Below are 16,283 nucleotides of genomic sequence, written 5' to 3' on the forward strand. Positions count from 1 at the left end.
AAATGAAGAAATTAGGTGAAAGTTTTACTTTCAGAGAAGCGAAAGCTAGACTACCTTCTGAGCTTCAGGTCATGGGCCTCCCTTACGATCAGGTGCTAAGAATTTCAATGAAGTTAGTGAAAGATACCGATCTGATGGGTATTTAGACTACCTTGGATGACTCACAGAAGCCAGATTTCATTAAAGTGTTTATGGAGAGCCTTTGAGCATTTGGGGTTTTAGTATTTGTGGTTTTAGTACGATGAACTTTATCAACTTCTAGTGTTTTCATTATTGCTTTAGCAAGACATTATTTGTTTTTTAAGTTGGGATGAATGTTTGATTTCGGATATTTCATGTTTAAGTTCTGAATGTTAAAACTCTAAAACATTTACGATATGCATGATCATTAAACTTATATATTTTTCAACATTTCTCATGTGCTCTTGTGTGGTTTGCCACGCAATGCAATGGGGAAAATTTAGAAGGGTGTCCTTCGAAACAAGGCCAATTCTAATGTTTGTAGAACCTGAACTTCCAGAACAACAACCCACAATTGAAAGGACCAAAATTAGGGACTAAAAATTGATTTAGGGTGTGGGTTTTGCAATTTGCATAATAAAATTTGATGGGTTTGTGCTGAAAATTTAGATGGAGCTGTAGCAAAATATCATGGAAGATTCGTAACTGCCAGCAGGTTGTAAGACTGACCACCAAAGCATAATAGTAACAATAGTTTACATACCAAGTAACAAAAGTTTCATTGAGCATGCATATACAAATAGACATGCAAGAGAAAGATACCTATATTAATAAACAAACTGAGAAAGTATTTACAAGCCTCCTCTAGTTTACCTTCATCGATCATAAAGTATTTACAAGCCTCCTCTAGTTTACGTTTCTTCTTGCATAAGCCATGAATCATGACAGAGTATGTTGAAACAGAAGGATAAAATCCTCTCTTCCCCATACTATCCCAAACTTCAGTTGCCCTATTAAATCTTCCTATCCTGATTAGCAACTTAAGCACCATATTGTAAGTGTGTCGATCGGGCATGCAGTTGTCTTTTTCCATTCTAGATGACAGCCTGAGAGACCCATTAACCTCGCAGTGATCACAATGATAAGCCTGGATTGCATTGTAACTCCACATATCCGGTATAACACCCCTCTCAATCATTTCATCCAAAAGTTGGTAAGCCTCTTCCACCTTTTCGTTCTTACACAATTTCTTGATAACACAATTGTAAGTATACACATTTGGCAAAATATTATATCTCCTCATCCTATCAAGCACCCTAAAAACTAAATGAATATCATCCACCTCACAATAAGTACGAATGAAAATTGAATAGGTACAAGCATCCGGTTCAACTCCATTCGACCCTATCTCCCGAAATATCTTATATGCCTCGTCAACTTTCCCACCTTTACACAGAGCCTCCAAATAACTATCATACGCATGCACATCAACCAAACATCCTCGTTCAGTCATTTCATCAAACAGCTTACGTGCTTCATTCGAATCACCAACGTCCCCCCAACCTCTCATAAAAAAATACTATAAGTTTTCGCATTCAACTGAAACCCACTCTTAACTTTATCAAAAAATTCATGGGCATACTTGACATGCTTTCTTTTACATAATGTGTAAATAAGCTGATCAAGATCATGAACACTGGGCTTAATTCCAAACTCAACCATTCGATTTAAAGCTCGAATGGCGTTGCGAGGCAAATTAGCTATACTATAAACCTGAAAAATAAGCAAGAAAATTTCCAGGCCAATATCACAACACTTGGCCTTTCTCACTTCTATGAGGAAATCCCACAACACAACATATTGCTTGCTACTTCCTAAAATGTCAATTAAAATGAACCTGTGTGCAGAAAATGTGATAACTTTCAGCACTATGTCGAAAACCCAAAATTGTTTTAGCCCAAAGAATGAACCTGTGTGCAGAAAGCCCGAGATTTTTGCAGCGTTTCAGAACTTGCTCAACCCAAGTATGTGGAGATTTGGGTAGACAGAGCGTTGAGGAAGAGCTCCAAGTCGTGGTGAGGGTTCCTGTGGTAACTGAGGATGCGGGAGAACTCGCTTACCAGGTGCGGTGATGGTGGAGATGGCGGGTTGTGGTGGGTGAGAGAAGAGAAGGGGTGGCGATGACTGTTGGGTTTGGAGGGTGAGATAAGAGAGTGGAAGATAAAGAAGAAGAAGCAACAGTGGCGATGTTCTGTGTGTAAGAAGGGTTTTGGGTATTTTAGTCATTTTAATCTTTTGGTTCCATTCCGTCTATGCGCTACCAAACGTAGGACGGAACAACTGTCATGTTCCGTCCCGCGCGTACCAAACATAACATAGAACATATGTTCTGTCCCGTTCCGTTCCGTCCCGTCCCATCCCGTCCCGTCCCGTCCCGTTCCGTCTGCGTACCAAATGCTACCTAAAGTAAGCCCATTTGGTAATAAAGCTCAATCTTTGTCAAGAACAAAACATTTTATCTTCATTTCACCCAAAACTAGATTTTTCACTGCTACTATTTCAAACTAAAACCAAAACCCCATCATGTTTTCAATTTCAAAATTCTCTAGGCATTCAAAATGAAGCTTGTGGAATGAAGAATAAGATTATTACCTTTGTTAGACCCAAGGTGGCCGTAAAGGCCTGAAAATGTACATGGCATTCTACCAAAATCAAATCAACAAACAAAACGAAACCCAATTAAACGCACATTCCAATTTAACCAAAGTTCAACAATTTAAACCCAAATTAAATCAACAGAACAGAGAAAAAGAGGAGAACACTAAAAATATGAATCTTGACATGGGAGTCATATTGATCTTGCGCTTGAGTTTGTCATGGGAGTCGGATTGATCTTACACTTGAGTTTGTGAGGTCGAAAGGATGAGAAAGGTGGTGTTTTGGGGGTTTATGGGTTCATTGGCGGAGTAGGGGCTTCTGAATCGTGATATTGAGTGAGAGAGAAACAACGACCTTTAGCAGGGAGAGAAGAGAGCACATGCCCCAAAGAAATGGACGACCCAGATTTACAATCGTTTATCAATACGGGACAACACTAAAAATACACAATCAAGGCGAGGATATTTTCGGAAGTAGATTGTGCTTATTTAAATACAATGTTTGGGTCGATTCCATTGGTTTCAACTTGTGACAATTATTTGAATAGGATATATTCGAGTGGAAATTTGAATATGCTTGTCGGTGATGGTCGGAGCATCGAGCCGACGTAGTCGTCGGAGAATAGCTTGTCCAATTGCTTCCATATCAGAAGATGAACGAGTTGACGACTAGCGGCGCCCTTGTTTGGGCCAAGTCTTTGGAGGCCGATCCCAAAGTAGTGGGTTTAGATTGGAATCATAGGTATTTTTTTAGTAAAGCTTTTTGAAAACAGCCTTACCAAACACGGATTACGTTTTTTGTTTTTCGTTTTTGAGTCTAAAAACTAGGAATCTAGATGGATATCAAACGGGTCCTAAAATATTTGACTCAACTGCCAAACGAGAAAAACAACAAAATCGATGTGGCCAACTCACCGTTCAATATGTTTTTAATAAAACTGCTCAAGATAGCGTTAAAAATGTGGTGTCATCAATCTAACTCCTTGTATTACAAACATTTTTGTGTTATTGGGATTACTTAACCTTACTAGCTATTTAAATCTTCTCTAATTTCCTCTAATGCCCCTACAACACAAAACAAAATTAATGATAAAAATTGTGTAGCACGCAATTAGTTTTGAGTAAATTGTAGTTATGGTCCCTCAACTTTAACTCAATTGGAGCAATGGTCTCTCAACTAAAAATTCATTACCATTGGTCCCTCAACTCATCAAAACGTGCAGCTATGGTCCCTCAACTAAATATCCATTACCATTGATCCCTCAACTTTATTTCAACTGGAGAAATGGTCCCTTAACTTTAACCCAGTTGTAGCAATGGTTATTCCAACATAACTCGTTTTGACAAATTTTTTGACGTGGTTGAAGAAAATGACTATAATTACACACTTTGATGAGTTGAGGGACCCTAATTATATAAATGGTTATTCCAACATAACTTATTTTGATAAAATTTTGACGAAATTGATGAAAATGACTATATCTACACATTTTGATAAGTTGAGGGACCAATGGTAATGAATTTTTAGTTGAAGGGCCATTGCTTCAATTTGATTAAAGTTGAGAAACCATTGCTATAATTTACTCATTAGTTTTTCCTTATTTCATTATCAAAGAGGGAGAGAAAAAAAAAGTAGCGACTCATTTTGATTATTACTTGCCAGTTTGTGTTGGTCATCCGATTCCAATTATCAAGAGAGTGCATTACAAAAATTGTTTTGCGATCAATTTATAAAACTTTGTGCTATGATCAGAACCATTCGTATTATAAACTTCTATTATTAAAAAAAAAAAAATTAAAATAATCTTTCTTAATCAATCCATGATAACAAATAGATGGTTTGTAATACTTTTACTAATTTTCACCGTACGTTTTCATACAGCTCAGCCGCTACACCATTAAGCCCAAACGACATGCCGTCTTATGCGATGCTCAAACGGCGTTGTTCGCCCTTCGACTTCAGTCTTCCTTCCATGTCTCACTCTCTCTCTCTCTGAAGCAGACGAAGGGTTTTAAACCCTCACCCTCCTTCTGATTCCCGCGCTCTGATAGCCTCTATGGTTTAAGCGCCAGTCAACCAGAAGCCACTGTAAACCCTAGAGTTTTGAAGGCGACGTGGTTTTGGTGCTGATGGACGTAGAAATGGACGCTTCTCCAAGCTTCTTCGACCCCGAGGACCTCACAATCAGAGAGAAGTTTCGTCGATACGGGTTCGGATCTAAATTTCTCAGTTTATCTGAAATTACTGTTTTTTTTTTGTTTTTTTTATTGGTTTATTTGGGGTTTTCTGGGATGAAGCTTGATTACAAAAATCGAATTTGTAGTCCTATTGTGTTTTTTAATGGAAATTAAGCTACTTTTGATTGGTAAATATCGGTTCAAGGATTAGGGTTTTGATGTCAGAGTGTGAAGGCTTAGAATTAATTTTCAAATTTTGCAACATGTAATGCCACTTCTCATCTATGATAAAAATAGTCCTCTTAGAGAGCCTTGAATTTCCGTGTATTGTTCCGATTGGTTTTACTTTTCGTATGTTTGAAGTGAACCTTTCTGGGTGTTTTTAGAAGTGTCATTGGTATGCATTTTGTGGTTTTTACTTATTGGTTTAATGTAATGCCAGGAAAAGGCACTTGACTTCAAGCATGTCGCCCCACCAAGAGAATTCAGCTTCTAAATACAGTGAATCTAGGCTACTATACGACGGGCAGAATTTACATAGCCCGACCAATGCTGCACTTCTTCTCGAAAATATTAAACAAGAAGTTGAAAGCATTGATGCTGATCACTTGGAAAGAACTTCTTTCTTAAGAAGGAGGTCGCCCATTGATGGCACAGATATGGATGATGGTGCTGGGTCAGTCCACCATTCAATCAAACTTTTCAAGAATGAGGAGCATTCACTGGCTGATGATGGAGATCCAACCTTTAGCCTTTTTGCATCTCTACTTGATTCTGCTCTTCAAGGTGCTTGAGCTAGACATACCTTTTAATATAGTCTCAAAATTTAGATTTCTGTTAGTTATATTTATATCCATTTTCAACATTTCCTTTTGAGAGTGCTTCTGGTATCAAGCTTCTTCTCAGTTTTATAAATTATATCAACCTTTCCTGATGAGCAGTTTGATGTCGCTTCTAATTGACTAACCTGCTTATCTTTTTGGTGGCTTGCAGGGTTGATGCCTTTTCCTGACCTGATACTAAGATTTGAAGAATCCTGCCGAAATGTTTCAGAGTCGATTAGGTATGTTCTGGTATTGAAAGTACTTTTTAAACTGGTATAGAAGCTGGTAGTATTGCTATACACACAAATGCTTATCGGGTTCTTCTACAGGTATGGTTCCAACATAAGGCATCGTGTTGTAGAGGACAAGTTGATGAGGCAGAAGGCTCAACTCCTGCTTGATGAGGCTGCTTCTTGGTCCCTTTTGTGGTACCTTTATGGGAAAGGAAATCTATCTCTAACCTTATGCTATAACTGATTTCCTTCACACATGTACAGATGCATGTTTACACTTCACACAAATGCACGTGGTGTAATTGGGCAATATGGATGTGGTAATCCATTTAACTTTGATAAATAAATGTGCGTGGAATCCAAAAATTTCATGGGAACAGACTGATATATACATTTCATCTAGAATATGTGAGTTTCTGACTGACTTCTGTCTACGGAGCTGTTGGCGTGGGTTGGCAAGTTTTTGCCAAGATGGGTGAGCTTGCTAGCACAAAGTTTTTAAATTTCAAAATCTTGGGCCATAGGCCCATGCCAAGCCTAACCCAGCCCTGGTCTGCCCTTTCCAATCATGTTGTATGGATTCAGCGTATGAATGGAAATATCAACACAGTTCTGTAAATGTGAAAAGTCATCTGCGTTAAAGATAAAACTTCTTTCTGTACCAACTTACCATTCTTTATGTTACATTTGTTCTAATAATCTGAAATTGCAGGCAATCCAACAAAAAAAATTATTTGATCTTTGCTTGTTCCAATGCTAATCTATTTTAAAAGATTAGCATTTTCTAGGAATAAACTGTTTGTAGTGAAAACTGAGTAAATTAATGTGTATTTTATAGGTTTATTCAGCTATATACCCTGAGTTGTGTCTATTTTGTGGTTGGTGGAAGAAAAAAATTAATGTCTTTTGTTCCCTTTAGGTTAATAATATTTTCTTTTGGTTGCTAGTCTTACACTTATTAGCTCTAAGTTTAGTGTGACAGTTATTCTTCTTCTTGCAGGGACTGAAGAGATCCCTAAAGAGTTCATCTTGGTAATGCATTTTCCTTGTCATTAGTTGTTTGATTGGAAAAACATGTGAATTGATTTGTAGTAGAAATTTAATATATTAAGAAGTACAGGGAGGTTAGCCAAAAAACCAAAAAAAAAAAAAAAAACTCATTTAAATATATTGACTCATGGCAGTTGCCCTCAACATCACATTTGGAGGCTTGCCAATTTGTCGTAGAGGACCATACAGCACAATTATGTCTACGCATTGTTCAATGGCTAGAAGGCTTAGCCTCCAAAGCACTTGACTTGGAAAGAAAGGTTACCACTTACTGCTATAGTTTTCCCCAGGACATCTTTAATTGTGCAAAATCATTATTCTCTGGTTAATATATACCAATCTGTTGTTATGCAATCTTTTAGTTGTAGTATCACACCATGGCATGTATTGGCCTCTTTACTCAGTAAAGACACTGAGCTTTCACTGCTTATTGTAGACTTTTGTGTACCAGGAAATTTTGAAGTTGGAAAATTTAATACTTGCAGGTGCGGGGGTCTCATGTTGGCGCCTGTCTCCCAAGCTCTGGAATTTGGTATCATACTCAATGCTATCTTAAGAAAGGAGCCTCCAGTACAAATACCGTTCATCACCTGGATTTTGATGCTCCAACACGTGAACATGCTCAACTTCTACCTGATGACAAAGTATTTTTTGTTCTCTTACAAATTTAAGTTTTCTTAGATTTTGAAGTGCCATCGTCGTGCTTCAGGTGTCCATGCTCTTTTATTTGCATATAAAATTTACACATTTCAAATTAATTATCTGTTATAAAATTGAATTTCAAATTAACTAGGTTGTCTAGAGGAATTTTTCTATGACTGCCCCGCGTGCCTTGCTCTCCTTAAGTTACTAGTGGATTAATGCCCTTAGTGGACTTCACTGTCATGATATTTTGGCCCAAAGCTTACGTTTGGTCCAGCCTTTTAGGAAGACACTATAGTACGTAATGGAATATATATCAAGTTGTAAGTAAAAAGTTACTGGCATTATGTATTTTCTTCTAAGAAGAACAAAGAATATCAAGATATAAGCTGTTGTGTGGAAAGATGATAGTCTTTATAACATTATGAACCTTCTTTGTATATTGTCTGGAAATTGCTTTAAAATTATTGAAAGTACTTTAAATCCTGTGGAGTTGTAATTGATATAGTATGTGTGTGTTTGTGCTGCATGACAACACGAGTTGTTCTTTACAATGTAGTGTTTAAGCTCTACATTGTATGTGTTTTGGAGGGGCCAGGTTTTGTTAAGTCAGAAGCTCCAACCCCTCACCCCTTCTTTTTGGCTAGGGATGCATAAATCTACTTTTAACTTAAGTTATCAACTTGTAATTTTTTTAATGTCGAAGTATGTTACCTATTGGGGTTTGAGGCATTTTAATTTCTTTTAATTTTCGTAGGTTCAGAATATCTGCCATATGTAACTTCTATTTTATCCTGCATGTATGTTTCTATCAGATAAAATTTAACTATTATACGCCTGCAGAAACAAGATGAATCTCTGTTGGAAGATGTCTGGACTCTTTTAAGAGCTGGAAGACGGGAAGAGGCATGTCACCTTTGCCGGTCTGCGGGACAGGTTAGTGAAGTTGTGAAAAATATGAGATAATACTTTATTTTATGTTTGTTGCTCTCTTGACACCTGCTAACATTTCGGTAGCCATGGAGAGCTGCAACTTTGTGCATATTTGGAGGAATTGATGAGTTTCCGTCAGTTGAAGCTGTGGTGAAAAATGGAAAGAAGAGAACTTTGCAAGCCATTGAGTTAGAAAGTGGCATTGGCCACCAATGGCATCTGTGGAAATGGGCATCATATTGTGCATCGGAGGTAGGGTTGAAAGGATTTAGGAACATAAAATTCTGTCCTTTTGTATGGATTTCATACATTGTTAATACTTAATTATATAAATATTTTCTGTTTTGCTCCTTGGTTTTCTCATTGTTCCTAATGTTATAGAATTATCTGTTGCTTTTTATTCCTTTCTTCCCCCCTGAAGTATTTTAACATGCTAAATTTCCTTTCTATTTATTTTGAAGAAAATAGCTGAGCAAGATGCTGGGAAATATGAAGCAGCAGTGTATGCAGCACAATGTAGTAATTTAAGGCGCATGCTTCCAATCTGCACCGACTGGGAGGTATTTGTTCCCTTGCCCCCAAAATTATAAGAATCCTCAAAATCTTTTTTAATTACATCTACTGTTTAATGATTCATATTTTGTGATTTTTTTAATTGTTAGGTAACTTCTATCAAAAAATTAAAGTGCCACTTTGCATAGTGCGAATGTTGCTATTCTTGCTGCACTCTAAAACTAGTTTACACGTGTTGGATTGTTGTACTTGGAGATTCTTGATAGCATTATATTTTTTTTCCATTCCCTTATAACAACACCATTAGTTTTTCATATTTCTTAAATCTAACCAAAATATTTGCAGTCAGCATGCTGGGCTATGGCAAAATCATGGTTACATGTTCAGGTGGATTTGGAATTGGCTCATTTGGAACCAGGAAGAATGGATCAATTTAAAAGCATTGGAGATGCAATTGATGGAAGTCCTGGACATATTGACGGAGCTGTTCAGCCTTCAAATGGACCAGGAATTTGGCCGCTCCAAGTTTTGAACCAACAACCACGACAACTTTCAGATCTACTCCAGAAACTTCAATCAGGGTATATACACAATGCATATGCATTTTTCATTCTGATTTTGAGCTGTCATTTTCTGCAGTATTGCTTAATGTTAATGAAAGAGTAGTTTCTTTGAGATGAAAATTTCTATTTGTTTGAATTAGGGAATTAGTTCATGAAAGTGTTACTCGAGGATGCAAGGAGCAGCAACGTCAAATTGAGGTATCTTCAAAAACAATTAGTTGATTCTCTGTTTGTTTCTATGGAAAATAGTTCCACCGTTTAGCTTCATGGATTGGAAATTATTTTCTATTGTTTGATTCAATGAGAATTTCTTCTCCTGTGGAAATTTCTTTAGGACACACACATTTCCTTTTTGTTAGAAATGTATTTTATAATTTTTATTAACAAAAAAAAAAGAAAGAATCCCCCTAATATCAACCAAACAGACAAACACACAGTAAAATAAATGTTATAGAAAAGTGTTTCTCAAACACTTGTGCTAGGTTAAAGCCTTGATCAAAATGTATCTCTCAAACACTTGTGTTAGGTTGAACCCTTGACAAAATATAATAAGATATTCATAATTTTTTTTTTCTAAAACATCAGAGAATTTTATGAAGAGTTGTTTTGAAAAAAATTCTTTGGGTGGAAAACCTTTGCTCAAAGAAATTTGATTTCTTCCAAAACAAATTTCTATGAGATTGTGTAAATGTTTTTGCTTGAATCATGTGCGTGTTTCTTTTTCTTGACAAAAGAATTGCAAGGTGTATGAATTGTATATTTATATATGCACCTACTGTCTATTTATCACTTTTCTATAAGTATGTGTGTACTATTCCTTTTATATATAGAGAGATAATATTCACACACCCCACATTACTTCCACCACACCCTTTTATTTGTTTTATATTTTTTTGATATTCTACACACCACTAGCACTTGATAGAAAAATATTAAAAAATTAAAAGGGTGTGGGGGAAGTAATTTGGGGTGTGTGAATATAATCTCTCTATATATAAGTCCTCACTCCTTGTATACCATACTTGGGGGCCTGCTTTTCATTTCTTTTCTTGTTTTCCTTCTGTACTTATAACAACAAATTGTTTGACAGATGAAACTAATGCTAGGAGATATCTCACAATTGCTGGACCTTATATGGTCATGGATAGCCCCTTCAGAAGATGATCAGAGTTGCTTCAGGTAATGTTGGAGTTGCATGCACCTCAGTTCTCTGACCTCATGTGTTAGAGATGACTATGTTTCATAGGGACCAATGAATTCTTTGTTCCTGGGCCTTTCAGCATTTGATAATTTTGTGTGACCAAATACCAAACTCATACAAACCAGTGTACAGTTTATGTTCTGCCCCCTGGAAAGTCTCAGTGATTGGGATGGCTGAAAAATGTAGCAGTTCAATGCAATATGCAAGTTCTTGAATGGATGATCACTATGTAATGATTCTCCATGTTACTTTGTTTGGTGATTACTTTCGTACATGAATACCTCGGTTTCAAGATATTTTTGTAAAATCAGTTTCGATATTTTTTGTAAACAAATTTATTGCAGTCTTCCATGTTCCGCTGAAACAAACAAATTAGGTAGTTGTCTAATGTTTTAGGATTGGTTTAATGACTAATGGATGTCGTTTTTTTCTTTATTAGGCCCCATGGAGATCCTCAGATGATTCGATTTGGTGCTCATCTAGTGCTTGTGCTTAGATATTTACTTGATGATGAAAATAAGGATACTTTGAGAGAGAAGATTATGAATGTTGGTGATCTCATTGTACACATGTGAGTAGCTTCATATCATGTCTAGTGCAAATGTTATGTGATACGGTACGAACTATTGTTGAATAACAAAAAAGAGAACTAGGGGTAACAATATGAGACAAAGTTGGACCCCTTGAATGAGCTCAGTGTGGATAAGGGGTGTTTCTCATGTCTTTGGAGACGGCTTGAATTTTGTGTCACGGAGATTTCTATTCTATTATAAGAGGATTACGTGTGTGTAGGTATTTGGGTGGATGCGGCTAATTGGTTTATTGTTCATTAATGGTTGGTGAATCTAATTCTAGGTATGCCATGTTTCTGTTTTCCAAGCAACACGAGGAGTTGGTGGGTATATATGCTTCTCAACTTGCACGCCACCGTTGCATTGACCTCTTTGTGCACATGATGGAACTGAGGCTAAACAGCAGGTTAATGTTTCTGTACAATGTTCTCCTGTTACTGTTTTTAACAAAATATATGTAGGGTATTCAAATTTGAAAATGTATCGTAATTTATGATAGCAGGATATCAAAAAATTGCAGGGTATTCTATGCAGGTCGTATAATTTTTTTTTCTTGGATGGAGATGGGGGAGACATGCAGATTTATTTATTACCCCGTATGTATTATTTATATTTATATGTTGTCTCTAAACAGTGTGCATGTCAAATATAAGATCTTCCTTTCTGCTATGGGGTATTTACAATTTTCTCCCGTGGACAACTCAAAAGGAAGTTTTGAAGAAATTGTTGAGAGGTATTTCTTGTTTTTTTATCCTACTTTACTTTTGGGATAGGAAGAAAGCAATTTGATTGTTCTATATGTTATTCTACTTCTAACAAGCTGTTTAAACAGGGTTCTGTCAAGATCTCGGGAAATGAAAGTTGGCAAGTATGATAAGTTATCAGATGTTGCAGAGCAGCACCGGCTGCAGAGCCTTCCGAAAGCTATGGTTGTCCAGTGGCTATGCTTTACACCCCCCTCAACAGTTACCAATGTTGAGGATGTCAGTACAAAACTTCTTCTACGAGCTTTGATACACAGGTAATGGTTGTACCATGTTGTATAGCTCCGTCTAGGTTTCTGGAACATCAAGCTGGTTTCTGGTCAGTATATAATTCGGAAATCAAACAAAAATGATTAAACAGCATGAAAGTTAGTTCTTTTCTTTTTGTGATGTGTTAAGATGATGTATGCTTTCTTGTTAGAGAAAAAAAGGTAATTTATATCTTAAGGTTGTAGTTCTCGTCTTGGTGAGAACTACAACCTCTAATTGTTGTACTAGCTCCATGAGATTCTTTAGGTGATATTTGTTGTTGATGCATTCTCATTGCATCTTCCTTGCCTGCTCTATTTTGTTTCGGTCCTTCAATTTGTCTATTTTAACCTCTTATTTTCTCCCTTTAGCAACATATTGTTCCGGGAGTTTGCCCTGGTTTCAATGTGGAGAGTTCCTGCAATGCCCATTGGTGCTCACACATTACTTAGTTTCCTTGCTGAACCTTTAAAACAACTTTCAGAATCTTCTGATACCTTGGAGACTTACAACGTGTCTCAGAATCTCAAAGAGTTCCACGATTGGGTATGCTTTGTTTTTATGTCCCCCCTCCTCGCTTTATTTATCTCTCTCTAACCTTGTCAACTTACTAGTAATTTAGTATGTTATCAAATCCTTGTGAAATTTTATATCATTTATATATGTCTATAATAATTTGTTATTTATTTTGAACAGAGTGAGTATTATTCTTGTGATGCAAAATATCGCAACTGGCTCAAAATTGAATTAGAGAATGCAGAGGTTTCTCCTCTTGAACTCTCAATGGAGGAAAAACAAAGGACCGTTTCAGCAGCCAATGAGACTCTGAATTCATCTCTGTCATTGTTACTGAGTAAGCTGATTATTTCTCTTATTAAATGTGAAAACAAGCTTAGAAAGATATCTTTGTTTGGCTTGTATTTGTTTAAACAACAAAGATATTCCCGAGGACAATGGGTTTAGATCCATTATGTGTCCCTTTTTTTTCTATCTAATTTTCACTTTTTTCAGATTTAATTTTAGTTGCTTGACATATAAATAAGTTGTCCTTGTATTGTAGGAACTGAAAATCCTTGGTTAGCTTCAGCTCAAGATCATTTGTACGAATCTGTGGAACCTATATTTCTTGAATTGCACGCCACCGCAATGCTTTGCTTGCCATCTGGTGAATGTCTGCCTCCAGATGCAACCGTGTGCACTACATTGATGAGTGCTCTGTACTCTTCAGTGAGCGAGGAAGATGTGTTGCATAGGCAACTAATGGTATGTTTGTTTGTGGAAGCTGATAGGAAGAAAGGATAAAATAAATGTGTATTGATAGATTCTCCAAACTTACATCTAAGTTTCTCTTGGTGTGGGTTCTCATTGGTGAGAACAATAAGAGGCTGACACTGTCCAGAATATTGTCCCTTTACCTACCTAATCTTTTATGCATTAACCTTTCTGTTTCTTTCTTCACTTTTCTTCTGCTCACTAACAGGAATCTTTTTGTTCCTCCACAGATAAATGTCACCGTACCCTCAAAGGACAATTACTGTGTAGAGGTTGTGCTTCGCTGCTTGGCAGTGGCAGGTGATGGTCTTGGGCCACAGGAACACACTGATGGGGGTCTTCTTGGTACTGTTATGGCTGCTGGCTTCAAAGGTAAGTAATATTATTGATACTGCAGTTCTATTGTGCTTTGCTCGATGCCCTCTCTGGTTTTCTTTGATCTTCAAGTAAATTTTTAGGGCTCGGGCTTTTCGGCTTTGCTTGATGTGAGATGAATTTTATATTGGAATTTCTAGAAAAAGCAAAGGTTAATAAATGGATTGTTCGGCAGCTCTCTATGTTCAACCTACCATAATCTTCAGAAATTGATCAAAGTGTGGTCGCGCTGCTATAGAATCAAAATTGAATGAACTGTACTCTTTGTATGCTGAATGAAAGAAATAGTAGGAGACAAGGCGATTAAGCTGATTAATTTTCGTTGCAGGTGAGTTGCTTCGTTTTCAAGCTGGAGTTACCATTGAGATTTCCCGATTAGATGCTTGGTATTCGAGCAAAGAAGGTTCCCTAGAGAGCCCAGCAACGTACATTGTGCGGGGCCTTTGTCGTAGGTGCTGTATTCCAGAAGTCATTCTTCGATGCATGCAGGTAACCTTCTTCCCAAGTAGCCTTCTACCAGAAATTTATCAATGAATGATTACAGAGTAACAAGAACTGTGCACACCTTTTAATGGTATAATGTATGTCACAATATGCAGGTCTCTCTTTCGCTTATAGAGTTGGGTGTTCCACCTGAAAGCCATGATCAGTTGATCGAATTAGTTGCTAGCTCTGAAGCTGGGGTCCTTCATTTGTTTAGTCACCAACAATTGCAAGTAAGCTAATAGATACTTCTCATTTATTCACCACTGGCGGGTAGAAAGTTTATAACTCGAGGCTTTGAGCATATTGACCCTTTATCTACGAGCAGTCTCCCACCTTTTGACAATCAGATGAAAATGGCTATTCCTCCTTTTAGGGTCACTTTTGTATTGTAAATTAAAACCCTTGCCATCAAGATTTCAACCGAGAGCCATTGCCTTCACTTGGGAAACTGCTGTGGAGCTCCCTCTTATACTTTCTCGTTTTTGCATCCGTTGATTAACATGACCCGACTTACTGAACTGCTGTGTCATCTGCAGGAATTTTTGTTGTTTGAGAGGGAATACTCCATAAGCCAAATGGAGCTTGAAGAGGAGCTTTCTTCTTGACTTGTTGGTCAAGAAAAGGTCTCTTGGTGCTTACTGCAAGGCTGATAGGGTTGTAAAATGGTATGCGTCGTAGTTTTACGGTCGGAGGTATTCCGAATCGCTATCCAACGACAGCGGTGCCGTCCGCAATGTTTTTTTGAATGCGTTTACCCCGCTGAAACTCATATGAAGATTTTATTGTTTGTATACGTTTTTGTAAGGCTTGTCTTGGCAGGTGGTTGAATTTTTAAGGAATATCGATGTTATATTAATTTATTTTTGTCGAGAAAGATGGTTTTTTTTCATATTTTATTTTTTCTAAACATATTATTATTGCTACTGTTCTTAGTTTTTCGATAAATGATTTTCACAGGCATTTTATTTTATTTTTTTTTTTTTATAGAAAAGAAATTCATTAAAGAGAAAAATCCATAGGACAACCCCTTTGAGTACAATCAAAGAGAAAAGCCTAACGAGCGGCCAAAGGCAAAGTTCTATCGCAAACATGAAAAGCCTAGCACTAGTTACAGCATTCGCCAGACAGCTTGTCTCCAACAGATGTTTTCAAAATACCCATCAAGCCAATGAACATCCTCCAGAATGGACTTTAGCCTCTAGGGGTTATAACTTATAAGAGCCACGAATAGACTCAATCACCAGCTTCGAGTCACCTTCAACAACAATACGACTAAAACCTCTTGATTTCGACATTGAATTGAAAAAATTAAATGGGTATTCGAAGATAAAAGTAATTAGTGGTGCATAAAAGAAAAAAAATACTGTAGGAAAAAAGTGATAACTGCGTTAAAATAATAATAAAGTAGAAACTATTTTTACTAAATAAATATTTTTTTGGTTAAGGAAAAAAGACTCAAGGTTAAGGAGTTATCAATTGGCATGAGATAAAAAGGTTACTATAACGGCAGTGTTTTGCTTAATCCAAAATGCAAACAAATTAAACACAAAATAGACAGTACTACCACCACTTCGCACCAATGTTCGAAGTTTCTTCAATATGGTCGATGTTTTCATAAATATTGAAAAAATAAGAGAGATTTGAAATCTTAATCCAATATCGAAGAAACTTTTATATTTTGTTTAAACGTTTGGCATTCTCTAAAGTTTATGTTGATCCTAAAAATACAATGTCTAAGTGGCATGCAGACCGAGTAATTATGAGCTAACTACGGACTAGTTTGATATTGTTGTACTTTAAAAAAAAAACT

At 36.7% G+C, this 16,283-nt stretch overlaps 1 protein-coding gene and 1 pseudogene across 1 annotated transcript; one reads left to right on the forward strand and one right to left on the reverse strand.

Moving 5' to 3' along the window:
• Nucleotides 1-721: 721 nt before the first annotated feature.
• LOC103426063 (pentatricopeptide repeat-containing protein At1g52640, mitochondrial-like) lies at nt 722-2,240 on the reverse strand (annotated as a pseudogene).
• Nucleotides 2,241-4,541: 2,301 nt separating this feature from the next.
• Nucleotides 4,542-15,347, forward strand: LOC103405233 (nuclear pore complex protein NUP107-like). Its single transcript, XM_070817339.1, has 24 exons — nt 4,542-4,828; nt 5,239-5,582; nt 5,790-5,859; nt 5,950-6,063; nt 6,852-6,885; nt 7,038-7,163; nt 7,389-7,547; nt 8,389-8,481; nt 8,563-8,730; nt 8,940-9,038; nt 9,337-9,572; nt 9,695-9,752; nt 10,645-10,733; nt 11,195-11,326; nt 11,611-11,733; nt 11,962-12,060; nt 12,160-12,348; nt 12,712-12,886; nt 13,037-13,193; nt 13,401-13,603; nt 13,843-13,984; nt 14,316-14,476; nt 14,587-14,703; nt 15,010-15,347. The coding sequence occupies exons 1-24, from the start codon at nt 4,749-4,751 to the stop codon at nt 15,076-15,078; spliced, it is 3,237 nt and encodes a 1,078-aa protein (XP_070673440.1). The 5' UTR covers nt 4,542-4,748; the 3' UTR covers nt 15,079-15,347.
• Nucleotides 15,348-16,283: the final 936 nt, after the last annotated feature.

This window comes from Malus domestica, chromosome 17 (genome assembly GCF_042453785.1).
Source record: "Malus domestica chromosome 17, GDT2T_hap1".
In the NCBI taxonomy this organism is placed as follows: Eukaryota; Viridiplantae; Streptophyta; class Magnoliopsida; order Rosales; family Rosaceae; genus Malus; species Malus domestica.